This window comes from Dromaius novaehollandiae, chromosome 3 (genome assembly GCF_036370855.1).
Source record: "Dromaius novaehollandiae isolate bDroNov1 chromosome 3, bDroNov1.hap1, whole genome shotgun sequence".
NCBI lineage: Eukaryota > Metazoa > Chordata > Aves > Casuariiformes > Dromaiidae > Dromaius > Dromaius novaehollandiae.
In genome coordinates, this window is record NC_088100.1 from 123,812,669 (window position 1) to 123,828,787 (window position 16,119).

A 16,119-nucleotide genomic window follows, 5' to 3' on the forward strand; every position below is an offset into this window, starting at 1 on the left:
AGCAACCAATTATTTAAATATGTGCAAATGATAGATTATTTTTTACAAATCCTACAATTTTAATCCAATATAGTATGTTTAAAAGGATGTTAAAAATATTCTGAATAAAAGAAAACATAGAATGAAAAGGAAATAACGCAGAAGTGAATATTCTCATGGCAGGCTAGTTTTATGTTCATTACATGTCCGTTTCTTATTTTTAGTTCCTGAATAGACAGTTAGATGTACATTTTCATGGACCAAAATAGCCAAAGTCTTTTAGCCTTTTCCAAACATGCTGCTTTGTATTAAGTTGGTTTGTTGGATGGTTGTAGCAGGATTCATCTATATGGAGTAAGAAATAGAGGCTTGGTTTTCTGCATGTGATTTAATTTCAGTTTTGTGATTTACAGTTTATAGCTTGTGATGGTTATTCTTTTTTTTTTTTCTTTTTTGTTTCAACCAAAAAAACCAGGCAGGATATTTTCTTTAATTTATGAGGAATTAAATCCAGAATAGAAGAATTTATTTAATACAATGCAGTTATTTTGCTATTGCAGCACTTTAGATGAGATCAGAATCTTAATTTGTAAGCACAGTTTCAGAGCGGGAATTGCCCTCTTGACCTTATCTTGGATGTTTACTGATCCCTTCTCCCCCACTCCTTTTTTTGACTCAGGAAAACTGTCAAACTGAGAAGCATGCTTCTGTTTTTTTTAACCCACTGTTGTTCAGATCAAAAGCTAAAATTATTAGATTGGGTCGTTGAGAGAAAAAATATTATTTTCCTTTTGCCATTTTATGGAAAGAGAATTTAGCAGTGTGAATCTGACTTTTGAATGATTATTCATAGTAATTTCATTATTCGCCTCAGTGAAACAGTATTAGTCAGTTTCCCCAGTTGTTTGTGTGGGGTTTTTTTTGCAGATCAAAAGGCAAGAAGGAAACATTGTTAGAAATAGGAAAATATGATACTGAAAACCAAAAAAATTGAGAGGACAGAGGCACAGGTATAATTGCATAGATACTTTGAACTCCCTTTTTATTTCAAATACACTAGGTTTCAAGTTGAAACTTGTTAGTGCAGGGGGTTACTCACTATTTTTTATGAATGAGTTTGTTCTTTTGTGCATGTTCTCATTTCTTGCAAAACCTACAGATAAGAAAGCTTGTCTTGGTCATCCATATCAGACTTGTTCTTTGATCGTAGTAATCTTTGTATTTCATGGGAGATGGCATGTTAATGTGAGATAATATGAGACTCGATCAGAGGATGGCCGTCTCTTTACATGGCAACTTTTCAAGCTTCTGGAAATTTGTACGAGGATATTGTTAAGATATTTTGCTTGTGTGATTTTCCTAGTAACAAGCCAAAGCATTTTAGTTTGGGATTTTTTTTTTTTTGGTTGTTAAATGTACAGAAAATGGCAGAACCCGGGTCGAATCCTGAACTAATTGATACAGGGAGGTGGGAACTTCTTTACTTGGGACCTAACATATGCTCCGGGGCAGGCATGTGTATAGCAATAGTCTGGTATATGGGAGACCAGTTCTAGACCATGCTTTGATTCAAAAAACAATTTTGCATTCAGAATAAAGTTGACTCAGACTGGGCACTTGAACCTCTGGCTCTTCATTCCCAGTTGTGTCAGGCTTTATACAGTTTTGTTTCTACGATTGTACTTTAAGTTATAACTGCAGCCGTAGGCTCTGTGCATCTATCTTTAAACTGGCCAGCTCAGATACTGAAACTCTTGTAAGCATAGCAGCACACATTTCATACTGTTGCCATATTGCTCTTGTTATAATACAAGTTGAACCCTGTAAATTTATTTTCACAATGTCCCAATGAAAGTTAAGTGTTTTATGCTGTGGAGCTTTTGTCCATTGCTATAGAGCGATTACTGATAACATACTTGCTTTTCTGACAGGAAGGTACAATAAATATTCAAGGAATTTACCACAAACTCCTTGGATTATTGATGGGGAGCGGAAGCTGGAATCTTCAGTAGAAGAACTGATTTCAGAGCATCTAATGGCAGAATTCAAAGCAGATAGTAAGTGTCTGGGAGATCTCTTACAATATATGTTTTTCAGTGTTACTAGAATATTTTTTCTTAGTAGTTACTCAATATAAGAGCGCAATGGAAAAACTAGATTCTTTATCTTCCTTTTATCCTTCCAAGTCAAAGCTTGTCAACTTTTGTAAGCTCTGATCAGCGAGTAATTAGATGCCTGCTTTGTTTTATCCTTCTAAAATAGCTCCTCAGCTGATCCTGATGGTAGAAGTATTATGATTTTATGTGGTAGTATTCTAGCCTAGTCATATTTCTCAACAGTTGATAATTCATTCAGTGACTCCTACTCAGGAAGTTTTTGCCTTTGGCCTTCTATAATACCTGCCTAGCCTCCAACCCCTTCATGTTTTTGTCTTGAACTTATTTTTTGCAATGCATAGAGTTCCACAAGCTAAATGCTTATCTAGGGGTTGTTCAGATGAAATAATCATGGTCCCTCATTTGTCATATACTAGACTTGGAATTAGTGACCTAGAAGGTCCAGGGAAAAACTGTATTAAATACCAGTTTAGAAAAAAGAGCTACTGTTCGTGTACCGTTGTTCCCTCCCCTCCCCTTGCATATGTTAGGCTGAACGCTAGGAAAAACATGTCTTTAGGCCAGGTACAATGCAATACCTGAAGTAACTACCAGAAGTGCATGTGCACTAGTGTTGAGAAAAGATACAAACAAATAGGAAAAGCATTGCCAGCAGGTCAAGGGAGGTGATCCTTTCTCTCTTCTCTATGCTGCTGAGGCCACATCTGTAGTGCTGAGTCTAGGTCAGGGCTCCCCAGTACATGAGAGAGACAGACATGCTGGAGTGAGTCTAGTGAAGGGCCACAAAGATGATAAAGGGACTGGAGCATCTAACGTATGAGGAGAGGTTGGGAGCTGGGACTCTTATGCTGGAGAAGGGAAGACTGAGGGGGGAACTTATCAGTATTTATAAATACCTGATGGGAAGGTGTCAGAAAGACAGAACCAGACTCTTTTCAGTGGTGCCCAGTGACAGGGCAAGGCAATGGACATAAACTGAAATACAGGAAATTCCGTTTAAATGTAAGAAAGAAACTTTTTACTGTGAGGGTGGTCAAACACTGGAACAGGTTGCCCAGAGAGGTTGTGGAGTCTCTATCTTTGGAGATATTCAAAACCTGAATGGGCATGGTCCTGGGCAACCTGCTCTAATTGACCCTGCTTGAGTAGGGGGGTTGGACTAGACATTCTCCAGAGGTCCCTGCCAACCTCAACTATTTTGTGATTCTTTGAAATGTCCTAGTTGCAAATTTTTAAAGTCACAACTAAAAAAAATCTGATGATGTGACAGAAATGAGCCTTCATGACCACGGAAAAGTTTTATCGTGGTTATGTAGTTGCCATAATATGATCAGAGAAATGAGAGATAACAAAAGCTGAGGAAATCTTTATGCACCCTGTATGTTCCCTGTCGAGAAAAAAGTTTCTGAAACTATCCAGCTTTCAGAGACCCTTTGGGATAGACCTGCAAATTTACTCTCCAGTGCAAGGTTTTGTCTCCCATTCTTTCCTCAGGCAAAGCTTAAATTTGGAAGGGATATGAGGAAGGAAACTAAGTACCCCAAAATACCCCCCAAATTTTTATATCTTGAAAGACAAAATACCCAAATACACCGGAGTTACCTGCCAGGTTTTACTTTAATTTCTCTTGAAGCATCTGTGTAAGAAAAGAACTAAATTAAACAAGGGAATTCCTTTAGGATTCTGCTGCTTTTTCACACATTTTCAGGGCTATAGTGGTCGCATTCAGGCCAAAGAACTAGAAGTGCTCCTCAAGAAACTTGTGAACCTGAAGGAATAAACAGTAATTATCCTCTGATCTGTTTAAATATGGTGCAGGCTGCATTTTATATGGATAACTCTTGGAAGTATCTTTACAAACAGGTTTAGAAATAAAATATTTCACCTTTTTAAAGCTGTGGAGAGTTTTTAAAATGTCAAATAGAATCTCACCTTCCTTGTTAAAATCTGTTACAGGCTTTAATTTTTCTTCCTCTGGAAGAGAAGATGTGGATGTAAGAACACTAGGCAACGGTAAGGCTGGAACTTCTCTTGTTAAATACAGAAACAAACAAAAAGGTTACCTGAAGCTACTCTAATTGATCTTGCTGAATGCTAAGTATATAAGTGTGTGAATAGACAGTGCTCTGAAACTTTATCTCAGAAGCATTTTAGTTATATGTATGTATTTATTCACAAAGACTGAACAGTTTCATAGAAAGAGCTGAGAAAGAGGAGACCTTTGCTCAGTATCCTTGACTGCACAGATGCATAGAAGTGCATAGCTTGTTAGGAATATTTTGGTTTTGAACTATTTATGTCACACCAATTCCTATGTTGGTTTCTGCTGGGTCCTTTGCCTCACTGTCACTGGGGACTGGGGAAGCCTTATTTTTTTTTGAACATGGCTCCTTTCTAAAGGTCAGTTGCTTTCCAATACACTGAAGATACTATAGCCAAAGGGGGAGGGGGAAGAAAAAGACAAAAGTAACAATGAGTTGTTCCTGTTGCTGTCTGGTTTGTAGCATAGTTCTTGGCATTGTGTATACTGGGATCATCCCTGGCCCTGAGCACAGAAAGTGCAGCCATTGCAACAGATGTTTAGCTGAGGGAGCGGGATTTAACATTGTCTTGCACCTGGGCATTGCTGTAGGTGACAGAAAATAAGCTAATTAACTTTTTCTTCTTATTTTATTTTTTAATTAGCACAGACTTGTACAAGATGTCTTCTGGGAAGTTGTAATTTGCACATATTGCTGATACTGGGGTTTAGTAGCCAAAAAAAGTCCCTTGTTTCTTTCCTTCCATCTGATGCTACATCCCTAAACCCGCAAGCCCTTTCCCTGTTTGTATAACAGCAAACAATCTTCACACCTTCTAACCTTACTGCATAAATTCAAACGTTAATTTAGAACAACATGTTTTTATGTTTTATGACTGTGCATGTTGCCAGGAAGGCCCTTTGCAATTGAGCTTGTGAATCCTCGTAGAATACATTTTACTGCTGAGGAAATGAAGGGACTTCAGCAGGTAAATCATTTGCACCTCATGGAAGTCATAAAACACATGTTTCTTCTCTAACTGAGCAGCTTTGCTAACTGATTCTTTTTTAAATATCACAGACAATTAATAACTCTTCAGACAAAATACAGGTTCGAGATTTACAGCTTGTCACCAGGTCAGTATTTATCATCTTTGGCAAGGGATTTCAAAGTGATACTTTGGGAGTTCTGCAAGCATTCTTGCTCACAGCATTATATAATTATGCTTATGTTATGTGAGTAATTAATTTCTTTTGTTTAGAGAGGCAATTGGACATATGAAGGAAGGTGAAGAGGAAAAGACAAAGACCTATAGTGCCTTAGTATGGATAGACAAAGCAATACAGAAAGAAGACATTGCATTTCTAGATGATCTCAAGGTATCTGTAGCTATTTTTGCTAATTTTTAGAGCACCTGTCCCGATATCTTAGAGGAGAATTAATGTACATGCACCCACAGAAATATCTATTTCTCTTTGACTTTTTAATCAGGTGTTCTTTTTGCCCTAGGGACTTTCATATCTCCCTTCCCTTTTTCACTCTTCTTACTTCACCATTGCCATGCCAGCAGTATAGCTAGCTGTCTGTTAGCCAAGAGGAATTATTGTCTACTGAAAGGTAGATGTTATACCAAATAATAAAAAGCTCTGAATGGGCAGCGGGGAAATCTGAAACCCACCCCCCTTTCTTTGGCTTAGATTTTCTGTTTTGCCTAAGTGAAAGGAGTGGAGATGGTCACTTGTTCTGCTAGCTCTAAAGCCACTCTTCCACAGCAGCAGCAATTAGGAGTTTGTAATGTCTGTGGAAAAGAACACAAAGAAGAGGCCTCACCAAGTGCTTGGTGTAAGAAGTATATTTTGTTAATGAGAACTGCTCTAAATGTTGGTCGGAGAGAGACTCCACTGACAGAGGGATGTGTTCAGGTTTCTTTGTGTTGAACTATGGATCTCGACCATGAAATAATTCTCAAGTAAGGAAGCAAAGGGCTTGAACCATTACAGTTCAGGAAAACAACAGATGTGAAGCAGTTTTTTTAGCGTGCCCACCCCCTGCCTTAAAAGATGCCATTCAAACTAATAAATCTTTTTTTGGGAAGGGGACGGGGTGGGGAATGAGCTTTTTAATCATAAGATACTACCTCATTTCAGTTCTTTTCTCACACTTTTATTTCTAGAGGTTTGGCTGTAGTTTAGACAAAGCATTTTGTGGGTGGGTGGGTTTTTTGGTTTTTTTTTTTTTTTCATTGCCCTGAGGCTCTCACTGAGCTTTTAAATCCTGGAGTTATTCCAGCAAAAGACTATGGAGATTTCAAGGTTATTCCTCTGTATTTGTGATCCTATTAGCTTGTGTTCATATGAGGCCTTCTCATTTACCCTTTGAGATGGTTGTCCTTTTTACCTTTGATAAACATGAAAAAATAGTCTTTCTTTGGGAAGATGTGAACCACCATAATACAGTATTAAAAAGATAGAACTGATTAACAGTGTGTATGGATCTTTTTTCCAGTCTGTGCGGTATGTTGCACAGTTCCTCCTTTATTTGTTTTGTTGCGTCTTCTAATAGGAATTAAAACTTGACCAGAAAACGCCTCTCCGCGTTCTTCACAGAAGGCCTCTAGCCGTAAGGCATCGGATCATTCACACCATGAAATCTGAGTACATAGATGAGCATCATTTTCGCCTGCATCTGAAAACTCAAGCAGGAACGTATCTTTAGACCCTGTTACACAATACATGTACAAAACAGTTTGTTGACTAGAGTAATTCAGGCAATGGGAAGTTTTCTGCTTTTGTCACTCCAGTGTTTCTAAATCCTTGCTCTTCAGCAGTTCACATGTTGCTGTATAAAGTTTGCTTTTATGTCAAAATTTCATATTCAGGCTTTCATTCAAAAATCTTACCAGCCTGTGTTATTTTTTGATGGCCAGTGTGATAGTTTTAAAGCATATGATAACTACAAAAATGTGCTAGTTAAAGATACATTTAAGCTCTTTTTTTAATTTAAATTTTTTCACCTTAGAAAACAAACTTTTCCACATTATTCCACATACTGCAATGCATCCTGTAGATTGTTGCTACTTACAGGTTAACAGTTTTGTCATAAAATCACCATCCACTTTGGGGTGGGTGGGCAGAAAATAGAGGATGGTAATGTGGTTCTTGGCATTAGAGTCAGAAGTCAAGAATTAGGAAGTCTTAAAGTCTTTTTTTAACATTGCTCCCCCCCACCCCCAGAGTGCTTTGCAGTAGACTGCACCTTTCCTTAACCAGTATTTCTAGCTACATTAAAGAATTTGTGCATGGAGATTTTGGAAGAACAAAGCCAAATATTGGCTCATTACTGAACCGGACTGCTGACATTCTGGAGTTGGATGTAGAAGTAAGTTGCTTGTTATTTATCTTTCCTGGAAATCAGTAATGTAGTTGTACTAGTGAGTGTATTTGTGAGATGCTTTCAGTAGAATTGCTCTATCCAAATCAACCATCCTAACTATCCATTCCTTACCACAGTCGATATAAAAGTTGATGCTGATGCAAAGGTAATGGTTTGTACCATGCTTTCATGATGTAACAGGCTGCTTCTGCTGCATTTGTGTCTGGGGAGGGATGGGAGGAAATACCATTAGTTTTGGGGTACTCTGCATCTGGAGGTAAAAGATGAGCTGGGAATTTAAACATTTTAGAAGATGACACTTCTCATTATTAAGCACTCATTGGCATAGGAGCTTAGCAATGGGTAGGTTTTTTCTTTTCATGTTACATTAGATACATATATACATACGCCATTTCTTTCTGTTGGAATTTTAAAAAGGAGTCAGATAAAAAACAGGAGAGAGACATTTGACTTCCTCTTTCAACACCAGTTCAAACACATCAGGAAAATATATCTGTTCTCTTCCTGGAATCAGATAGGGTGGATGCTAACTTGTAACTACAAAATTAATTGTTTAAAAGAATGTATGTAGGGATTTGGATTTATTACTTAACCTAATGGCTGGGCAAGGTTTATTGAAAACATGATTTTCCTTGTGAGATAGACAGTGTCAGCATGCTTGTTCTCATGTATTTCTGTAAAACTGTCTCTGTGTTACATTTTCTGTGGCAGGTAGACTTGCAGCTATGGAGGGAACTTGTGTTACCTCTGAAAATTTGAGCAGCTGACTCTGGGCTGCAGCTGATAAGCCTTGCTCTCACATGGATGGGTGTCACTACAGTTATTGGACATAACTATGAAGGATATCTAGGGACTTGGAAATAATTAGCAATCTTGCTAACAATGCGTTTTAGCTTAGCCTAAGAGCCTAATGCTTTGATGAAGTTGTAGATTAAACAAGGTGTAAGTATGATTATTTTAGGCAGTCTTGAAGCCAAAGTGTTTAATGTGCTGTGTTGTGATCCCTGCTTTGACACTCTTCACTAGTGTAGGGTGTGCTGCTTTTGGAAGGAGGTGAGTGCAACAAGTTTGTCTAAAGGGAGTTGGAGATGTGGCAGCAGTGAGGCTAGGGGAGGAAGATACAAGATATCCAAGTTCTAGTAATTACTACATTTGCTTCTGATGAAGTGTTGAGCACATTCTCTGCGTTTTGGCCCACACTCAGGATGACTGTTTAATTATCTTGCCTACATAATTCTCATGCATAATGCTTGCCAGCTTATTCTTTTAATAGAGTTGTACTTGCTCATGAGGCAGATTTGGGACAGATGATGGCATTCTGCTCAAGCCTTGCCCACACTGCCCAGTATCTGGACATTTCTGCTGCATCAATCAGCAAGTTGTTTGTTTTCACATCATCACAGCCCATCTGTAGGATTTACTGGTAGAGGATGCAGACACTTTATGTTTCTAAATAATGGTTTTGGACACACTACAAATGCAGCCCAACATCAGTTGACTCTGGGAAGTAGTAGTACGAGTAGTTTTGATTCTGCTTCAGGAAGAACACCCAGCTCCCAGAGAGCTCCCTCCAGACACATATGGAGCCACTAGAACAAGGTGGCTCTTTCATGCCACTGTCTGCTTGTCTCATGCTGTATCTCCCATCATTGTCTTCTGTTTACTCTGCTCTCCACTGATAACCTATAGCTGACAGGCTTGGAGTTCTAACAAGAAGTCTCCTTGTATACCTGAAATATCAAGTCTGCTGATTTTACCTTTTTTTCATCCTCTTCTTCTAGTCTGTTGATGTTGACTGGCCTCCAACCCTGGATAATTAGCTTTTCAAGTTGGGACGAGGAAAAGCAGCTCCTCTGTCAGCAGCTGGTTACTGATTGAACACTGAACAGTATTACAGCTTGATTGTTCATTGCAAAGTCTTTTTGTTGAACATTTGGATCATGTTGATCTGCCAAAAGATGCTGTTACTTTGAATTGACTTTCAACACTCTGGAACAGGTAGTGTTTGTTCATTTAATCTCTAGCCTTATTTTAGTTTCTATCTTTCATAAAAAAAAAAATTGGTAAGCTAGTGTACTGATAGTAAGTCTTTTAAAAACAGTTATTTGAGCGAAACACAAATGGTATAACATGCAAACAAGGTACTGAGCAAGGCACATCAAATAAGCCTTCTGCAATACTGCTTGAAAATGTTTAAATTAAAAATAACCTTCCGTCAGACCAGATTTTTTTTTTAAGTATTTTTCTATTGGATGCTGCGGCTTCTTTGTGTGGGTAAAGGTGCCACCAAATTGTCTGAAGCCCAGTCCTAACTTTTTCTGAGCACTGTTCATGTGTGACTATTAGAGATCAGACTCCCAGAAGTCAGGCAGACTCTGAAAACTGGGATAGTTACTAAATGAGGCGACGTTCTGCTGTGTGCTGACTGCTTTTTGGTCAATGTTTTTTTTAGAGAGCCGATTTGTCTCCCAAGTAATTGTCAGAGGAAAAACCAGTTTTCAGATGAAAACTTTGCACTGAAAACAGAGGTTTTTTTCTCATTTAAAAATGTTAGTGATACTTCCTAGGAACTACAGTTGAGGTACTTCAGGCCTGTAGTTTAATGGCTCTCTGGCTTGATTACAGTCCTTTTCATGCATAGGATTTCCCCACTGTTGAGTCACCATATATAAAAAGATTGGGTATTCCTGGCAATGGTACATGATGGAAATCCAGAGAATAGGGATACAGAGAACCCAAAAGTGCAAGTAAATGTAAAATGTAATGTAAAATACTGGTATTGAGAGATGAAGACAGAGGTAAAAAGCTTTGGTTTGTAGCATGGCTGTAGCATAAAAGAATCTTTTCTAGTACCTAAGGTTTGAATGGATGCCTGGACTAGGCACTTGCCTGCAATAGGGAAGAGCTGAGTTTCTTTCCTCGCTCCTGTGAATATTTTAAATGTTTTATACAAAGCAGGGCAGTCTCCAAGGGAGAGTCCAAAAGCCCCAGCCCAGAGCCCTTTAGAGCATGCTGGTTACAGGCTGGCTCGAGCGCTGCAAGGGGAAAACACCAATCGCCTCAGGAGGGAAGGAACTGAGCTGAGTGCCTGAAATATTAGCTGATGAGGTGAAAGGGGACCATCCTCTTCCTGCTCAGGGCGTGTTTACCTGCATAGCTATCACATGGAGAAGCATGAATCTAACTCATTAATCTAGCAGGATTGCAAGGATGCAAGATTGGCCTGTGGCCTGCTTATTGGCCAGGTCCCCCACTTACAGCTTCAGGAAAAGCCACTTTTATGCCTGTATCCTGTTGCAAAGCTGAATAAGGAATTAAAACATATCTATTGTATGTGATAAAAACAGGAATAAATATAAGGTAGCAAAATACAATCCATTGTTAATGGCTAGTGTGCAAAGGTATTAGGAAGATGCTTCTGCTCACCTGAAGTACAGACGAGAGTCCACAAGAAATTAAAGCTTGGAATTTAAGGGCTCTTCTTAATGAAAATGAAATTCAGAAATAATAAAGGTAATACTTTCCAAGACAAAACACTATTTGGGGACAGGAAGGATCATTGAGATGCATTACTTTCAATTCATTGGTGCCAGGGCTTCATAATAGAACAACTGCACAACTTTAGCTGAAGGCTCAAAAAGACAGTAATACACAGATTTTAAAGGAGCTCCTAAAAACCAATCTGGAAAAATTAGTCTAAATATTACCCACACTGCCTATGATGGGCTCTCAAAACTTGTCTCTCATTGTTTGTTTGCTTAGTCCATTGTGACCTAAGTATGGCTGTAGTTCAGAAGCTCCTGTTTTTCTAGCACAAAAATAAATAATAGGAACATGATCAGACAGCAACATTTTTTGTTTTTAATCTTAAAGCTGTTATGAGCAAGAGATTCCAGCAGTAACTGCCTCAGATAATAATCTGTGTAAGTAGCTACAAACACCTAGAAAGGAAGTGTTGTGAATGATGGAAAACTTAAGAAACTGAATACAGAAAACAAACAAAAGAGAATTTCAGTCTCATATCTATGGGATTTCTTGAAAGAAACTCAGAGTGAGCTAGAATATGATTTATAAATTCCATAAACTACAGGGGAAAAAATACAAGCAAGACAGCAATATGGACATGACAAACATTAGAAGAGCTGTCCCCAAAGTGAAACAGAGCTAAGAAGGCAGAAGCAGAAAGGGCTAGTCCTCCTATCATAATGCAAAGACACCCTAGGAGATCGTATCTTCAGCTCTTTCTTTAATATGCTGTATGGGCTCATGGTGACAGTGAAGACCAAGTTAAGACTCAGCGTGCAGATAAATGAGGCTATAAAGATTAGTCTAAGTGTGCAGAGTCTAATCTTGTCTTCATGCAATGTGGAGAGCTCTATCAAAAATGCCGAAATCACGTATTTCCTGTGATTAAATTTGAAGCATCCAAATGAGGAGGGGACAAAAAAAAAAGCTGATGGTGCAAATGCCTGCCTATACAGCTGTTTAGATGTTCATCTGTTGTTCAGTAATCATGTGAAAAATATGAAAATTAACGATGTAATCTATTTTCACCTTTGTTTAAAGTCTGTAGTTTTAATAAAGGAAGATAAATACTTTGAACTGTCATAATCTCTAAGGAGTATTGCAACAGCAGTACTAATGTTGTACTTTGGCCCTCATCTTGTTTTTAAAGTAAATACCTACTTGTAAATACACAGTGAATTAAATAGGATGTTTTGTGAGACTAACAAGAGCAAGATGTAATCTTGTTCTTGAGAAGGTATAAAAGAGGTAGCCATCTTCTGACACATTATGTGGAAAATGCCAAAAAAATAAGGTCTGAGCAGTGTTTCTTAGTATCATTCTTCTTCATACTCCAAGCACTCAAAATAAATACTTCTCCTAACAATTGGTCATTTAAAATCCTCCCCTTCATTTTTTGCATCAGTTTAGCTGAACTTGGAGATTTAGGAGAAAGCAGTTTGCCAAGGAAGATGGTGAACGTGAGCTGCACCAGTAACGCATCTCTAGCTGAGCACGAATGCATCTGCACTCTGTGCTCATCTGACTTACCAAAGTCAATTTTCCTGCCACATCAGAAAAAAATGATGAGTGAAGATGAATCCTTCTGTACACAGTGTTCTAGGTTGTGTAGTGATCAACAGTAATTGTGTACAGAATAAAATACCCTAGAAAGCCCCAGGATAAACAAACCAAAACCAGCTTCTCTGATTTCTGTGGCTTTTCTAAGGTGTGGGATGTCATTTTAAATTTGAGGCGGTTGCAGAAGCTGAGTACTTATGATGACCAGTTTTTTAATTACCAAACCAACTTGTTTACAAAGGAAAACAGAACATTGGAAATATTTAATTATACAACAAAAACAAATCATACTGTAAAGAGCTTTCTATAAAATGAGTAAAATGTTTACATTTAATAAAATTGAGAACTTCAAAAAAAACCAAAAACTGAATAAACCACACATTTTTAAGCTTTCTCCTGTTCTTTGCATTTCTTTGGTCTTTGTATTGCTTAGGACTGATGAGGAGCTCCTGAAAAGGTATGTGTTTTGAAGAGGTGAGCAAAAAACTACTTCAACATATAAAGTCAGTTCATTCCGTTGTGTATCTGGAGTTATGGGGAACAGTTTTCCAGGCTTCATTTATACACATCATCTAAGGAGTGTAGTCTGTCAGCTGTGTAACTGGTATAATGCATTACTGCTGCAGTATGCAATTGCCTTGAATCCAGTGAATTACTGTAGTAAGGAGTCACCGCTCTCCCATAAATGACTGAGGTTTCTTGGAGCTCTTTTCTGCGCTGTATACCACTATACATCTCAACTGTCTCTTTTGATTTGGGGTTGTGGGGTTCTTTGTTTTTTTATATATAGCCAAGTGTGCAAGGGAAATAGTTATTGCTTTCTTTCATGGTGCAGTTTTATGTTGACAAACAATAACAATTAGTTTCTTAAGCCTTATCTGCCATAGGAAACAGCTGTGTAACTTAAGAAATGTACTCATGTATTTGTTGATGTGTTGCTTCTTAAAAAGTTATAATAATATTAAAAGAGCAAAGCCCTATATGCAGAGTAAAGTGTCTTACCTAGCCAGTAACATCTTATGAGTTGTAATTAAACATCTCATGTCTCAGGCTAAGAATAAAGATGGGGAAGCAAAGGGAAGGAGGTTCTACCTTCTGATCCAGAGCGTAGAGGGGTGCTTTTAATTAGTACTGACTGAAAGGGCCTTAAATTGTTAATATGGTGCATCTGGATTAGGATGCACAGAGACTGTGCTTCTGGGTTTGCTCCAAAGCTTTCTTGTGAGGGGGTTGGGGGGGGGGGGGAGGGCAGGATCTGACCCTCTCTTAAGCAGTCACTTGCATAGCAGGAAACTGCCAGGATACCTGAGGAAAGAATAGGTAGATGCCTTAGCCCAATATCTTTCTGCTATTCAAAATAAAATACATATCACAGCCACACACACACACAAAAAAAACTTCCAGAGAAATAACAGCATGCTCCATTCCTAAAGCAACAGGGTTTTGTCATTTAAAATAGTGCACTTTGGATGAAGTGCAGAAAAGTCCTTATTTTCTGTTCATTCTTTTGTGCAGTGATTCATTTACAACAGAGATGGACTATTTAAAAACTCGAACAAACCTTCCGGTCTTTTAAAATACATCTAACAATGACATAGTCATTAAAAATTTTTTAGAGCAAATTTGCCTTCAAAGCAAATGGAATGTGATGAAGATGTGAAAAATCAATGCATAATCTTGTTTTAGCAGAAGAATATTTCATATAAAAGAGGTTAAGAAACCTAAACCTTTCAAGTAAGTTGAGTAAAACTTGCAACAGTTAGGCAAGCCTGAGCAAGAGTGCCCACGTGTATTTTTTTTTTCCTAATTTCTGTCGTATCAAAATTTATAGTTAATTTCCATAGCAAAAATGGTTTCTTTCCAAACAGTTTTAACTCTGTGACTTATTTGAAACTTGACCCTTCTTAAGATACCTTCAGCTTTTACAACTGAACTCCCCAAAAGGAAGGAAGCTTTAAGTGTTAAAAATTCATTTTTCCGACAGTGTAAAAATGTGTATGAGGTACTTTTAAGGTACAAAACTCTAAACCCTAGTCCCACCTCTCTTCTTAATGGGCACCAGTCTTAAGGCTATAATATATAACCTTAAGTTGTATCATAAAACTTGCACAGTAACATTCTGAGAGATAACATTCTGAGAGAGAAAGCAGGCAATCCAGAAGGATAAGTTACTCTTCTTCACACAGCTAACCATTTGAAAAGCTCTAGGTACCCACTTCCAGCCTGACATCGCTGGCTCAATGGTTATAGCTTGGTAATATGCTATCAAATTGGAAGGATGGATAGAGCTCGTCACCATGGACACCATCTGTATCATAGTACTGGTTATCTGCAATGCTGTTTTGATGATTTTGGATAGGGTTGGTGGATAGTCTTGATTCACTCAAAACTTCTTGGTTTATAAAACCGTAAGCTGCTGGATCGGCTAAATTAGACTGTGAATTAAAAGGTGTGCTGCCAGGGGCTGCTACAGGTGTACAAGCTGGTGGCACCTGGTGGAGCTGCTGCCTGTGATTGCTTGCATGTAGCACTTGATTATACTTTTCAAAGTTTATACTGGTGCAGTTCATGTCATCAGTCTCCATGTTGACGATGCTCGCTGTGGTGACGCTGGCGGGATGAGCCTGGTGCACAAGGCTGCTACTAGAAACATTTTGCATGTCTCCAGGCGACACCGACACTGCTCCTATGCTGTTTGTGTTGCCAAGACTCCTGTAGAAGCTTGTATCCTTCTCATCAGCCCAGTTCAGAGGGTTTTCGTGGAAAGCCGGGAGAGAGCTGCTGCCCTGAGCACCAGCATGCGGCACCTCTGCTGCAAAGCTGCTCTGTGGGTGTGCATTGACCAGGCTGCCTGCTGAAGAGGGCGTGTACAGAGGCTGCCAGCACGAGGAGAGTGTGTCTTGCTTCCCTGGCCCCACCTGGGCAGGCTGATGCGGCATCTGATTGCAGGCAGAGTAAATTTGACTAGTGTTGGCCAGAGTTCCTGGCCCTGGCATCATCAGTGCAGATGAAAACATGTTTGGTTCTATGAAAAGGAAAGATGGCACCACATTTTTATGCTATTACATACATTTTTAAACTTACAAATGGTAGAAAACACAGCTAATGAAAAGGATCAAGGCTTCAAGCATTTTTTGACCCAGCAAAACAAGAATGGTGCTATCTGTGTATTTGCACTTAAGTGTAAGTACTTGCTTAAATGCTATCCAGCGTAGGACCTAGAGTTCTGGAGAGCAGCAAGACAGCTATCTACCTCATCCCTCTTAATGGCAAATACTGAAGATGGAGCCCATGTATAAAAGAACTGACACCTTTAGTTTGTGTAGTTGAAAGCACCAGTATCTTCTGGGAAGAAAACCTGGAGAAAATTTTAGAACCCCGAGCAAAGAGGAGAGAAAGCCAGGAACTGAGTGTTACATTTAAAAGACAACTTATCTGAACACAGAGAGAATGGTAAAGTTACCCAAGGGTCTAAATGACTTGCTGAGAAACCTAATTTCATCAACTCCAACACTTGTAACAAG

General features: G+C 38.6%; 2 protein-coding genes across 5 annotated transcripts in view; one reads left to right on the plus strand and one right to left on the minus strand.

Moving 5' to 3' along the window:
• PUS10 (pseudouridine synthase 10) overlaps positions 1–12,988 on the plus strand; it is a 38,332-nt gene extending 25,344 nt beyond the window's left edge. For all 3 annotated transcript variants that reach the window (XM_026094672.2, XM_026094674.2, XM_026094673.2), the window contains 8 exons: positions 1,911–2,036; positions 4,053–4,109; positions 5,029–5,105; positions 5,198–5,253; positions 5,379–5,496; positions 6,680–6,822; positions 7,396–7,495; positions 9,292–12,988. In XM_026094672.2, coding sequence (XP_025950457.1) covers positions 1,911–2,036; positions 4,053–4,109; positions 5,029–5,105; positions 5,198–5,253; positions 5,379–5,496; positions 6,680–6,822; positions 7,396–7,495; positions 9,292–9,330 — 716 coding nt within the window. In that variant the 3' untranslated portion in view covers positions 9,331–12,988. The remainder of the gene's footprint in view (positions 1–1,910; positions 2,037–4,052; positions 4,110–5,028; positions 5,106–5,197; positions 5,254–5,378; positions 5,497–6,679; positions 6,823–7,395; positions 7,496–9,291) is intronic.
• REL (REL proto-oncogene, NF-kB subunit) overlaps positions 12,791–16,119 on the minus strand; it is a 37,507-nt gene continuing 34,178 nt past the window's right edge. For both annotated transcript variants that reach the window (XM_064510036.1, XM_064510035.1), the window contains exon 10: positions 12,791–15,620. In XM_064510036.1, coding sequence (XP_064366106.1) covers positions 14,833–15,620 — 788 coding nt within the window. In that variant the 3' untranslated portion in view covers positions 12,791–14,832. The remainder of the gene's footprint in view (positions 15,621–16,119) is intronic.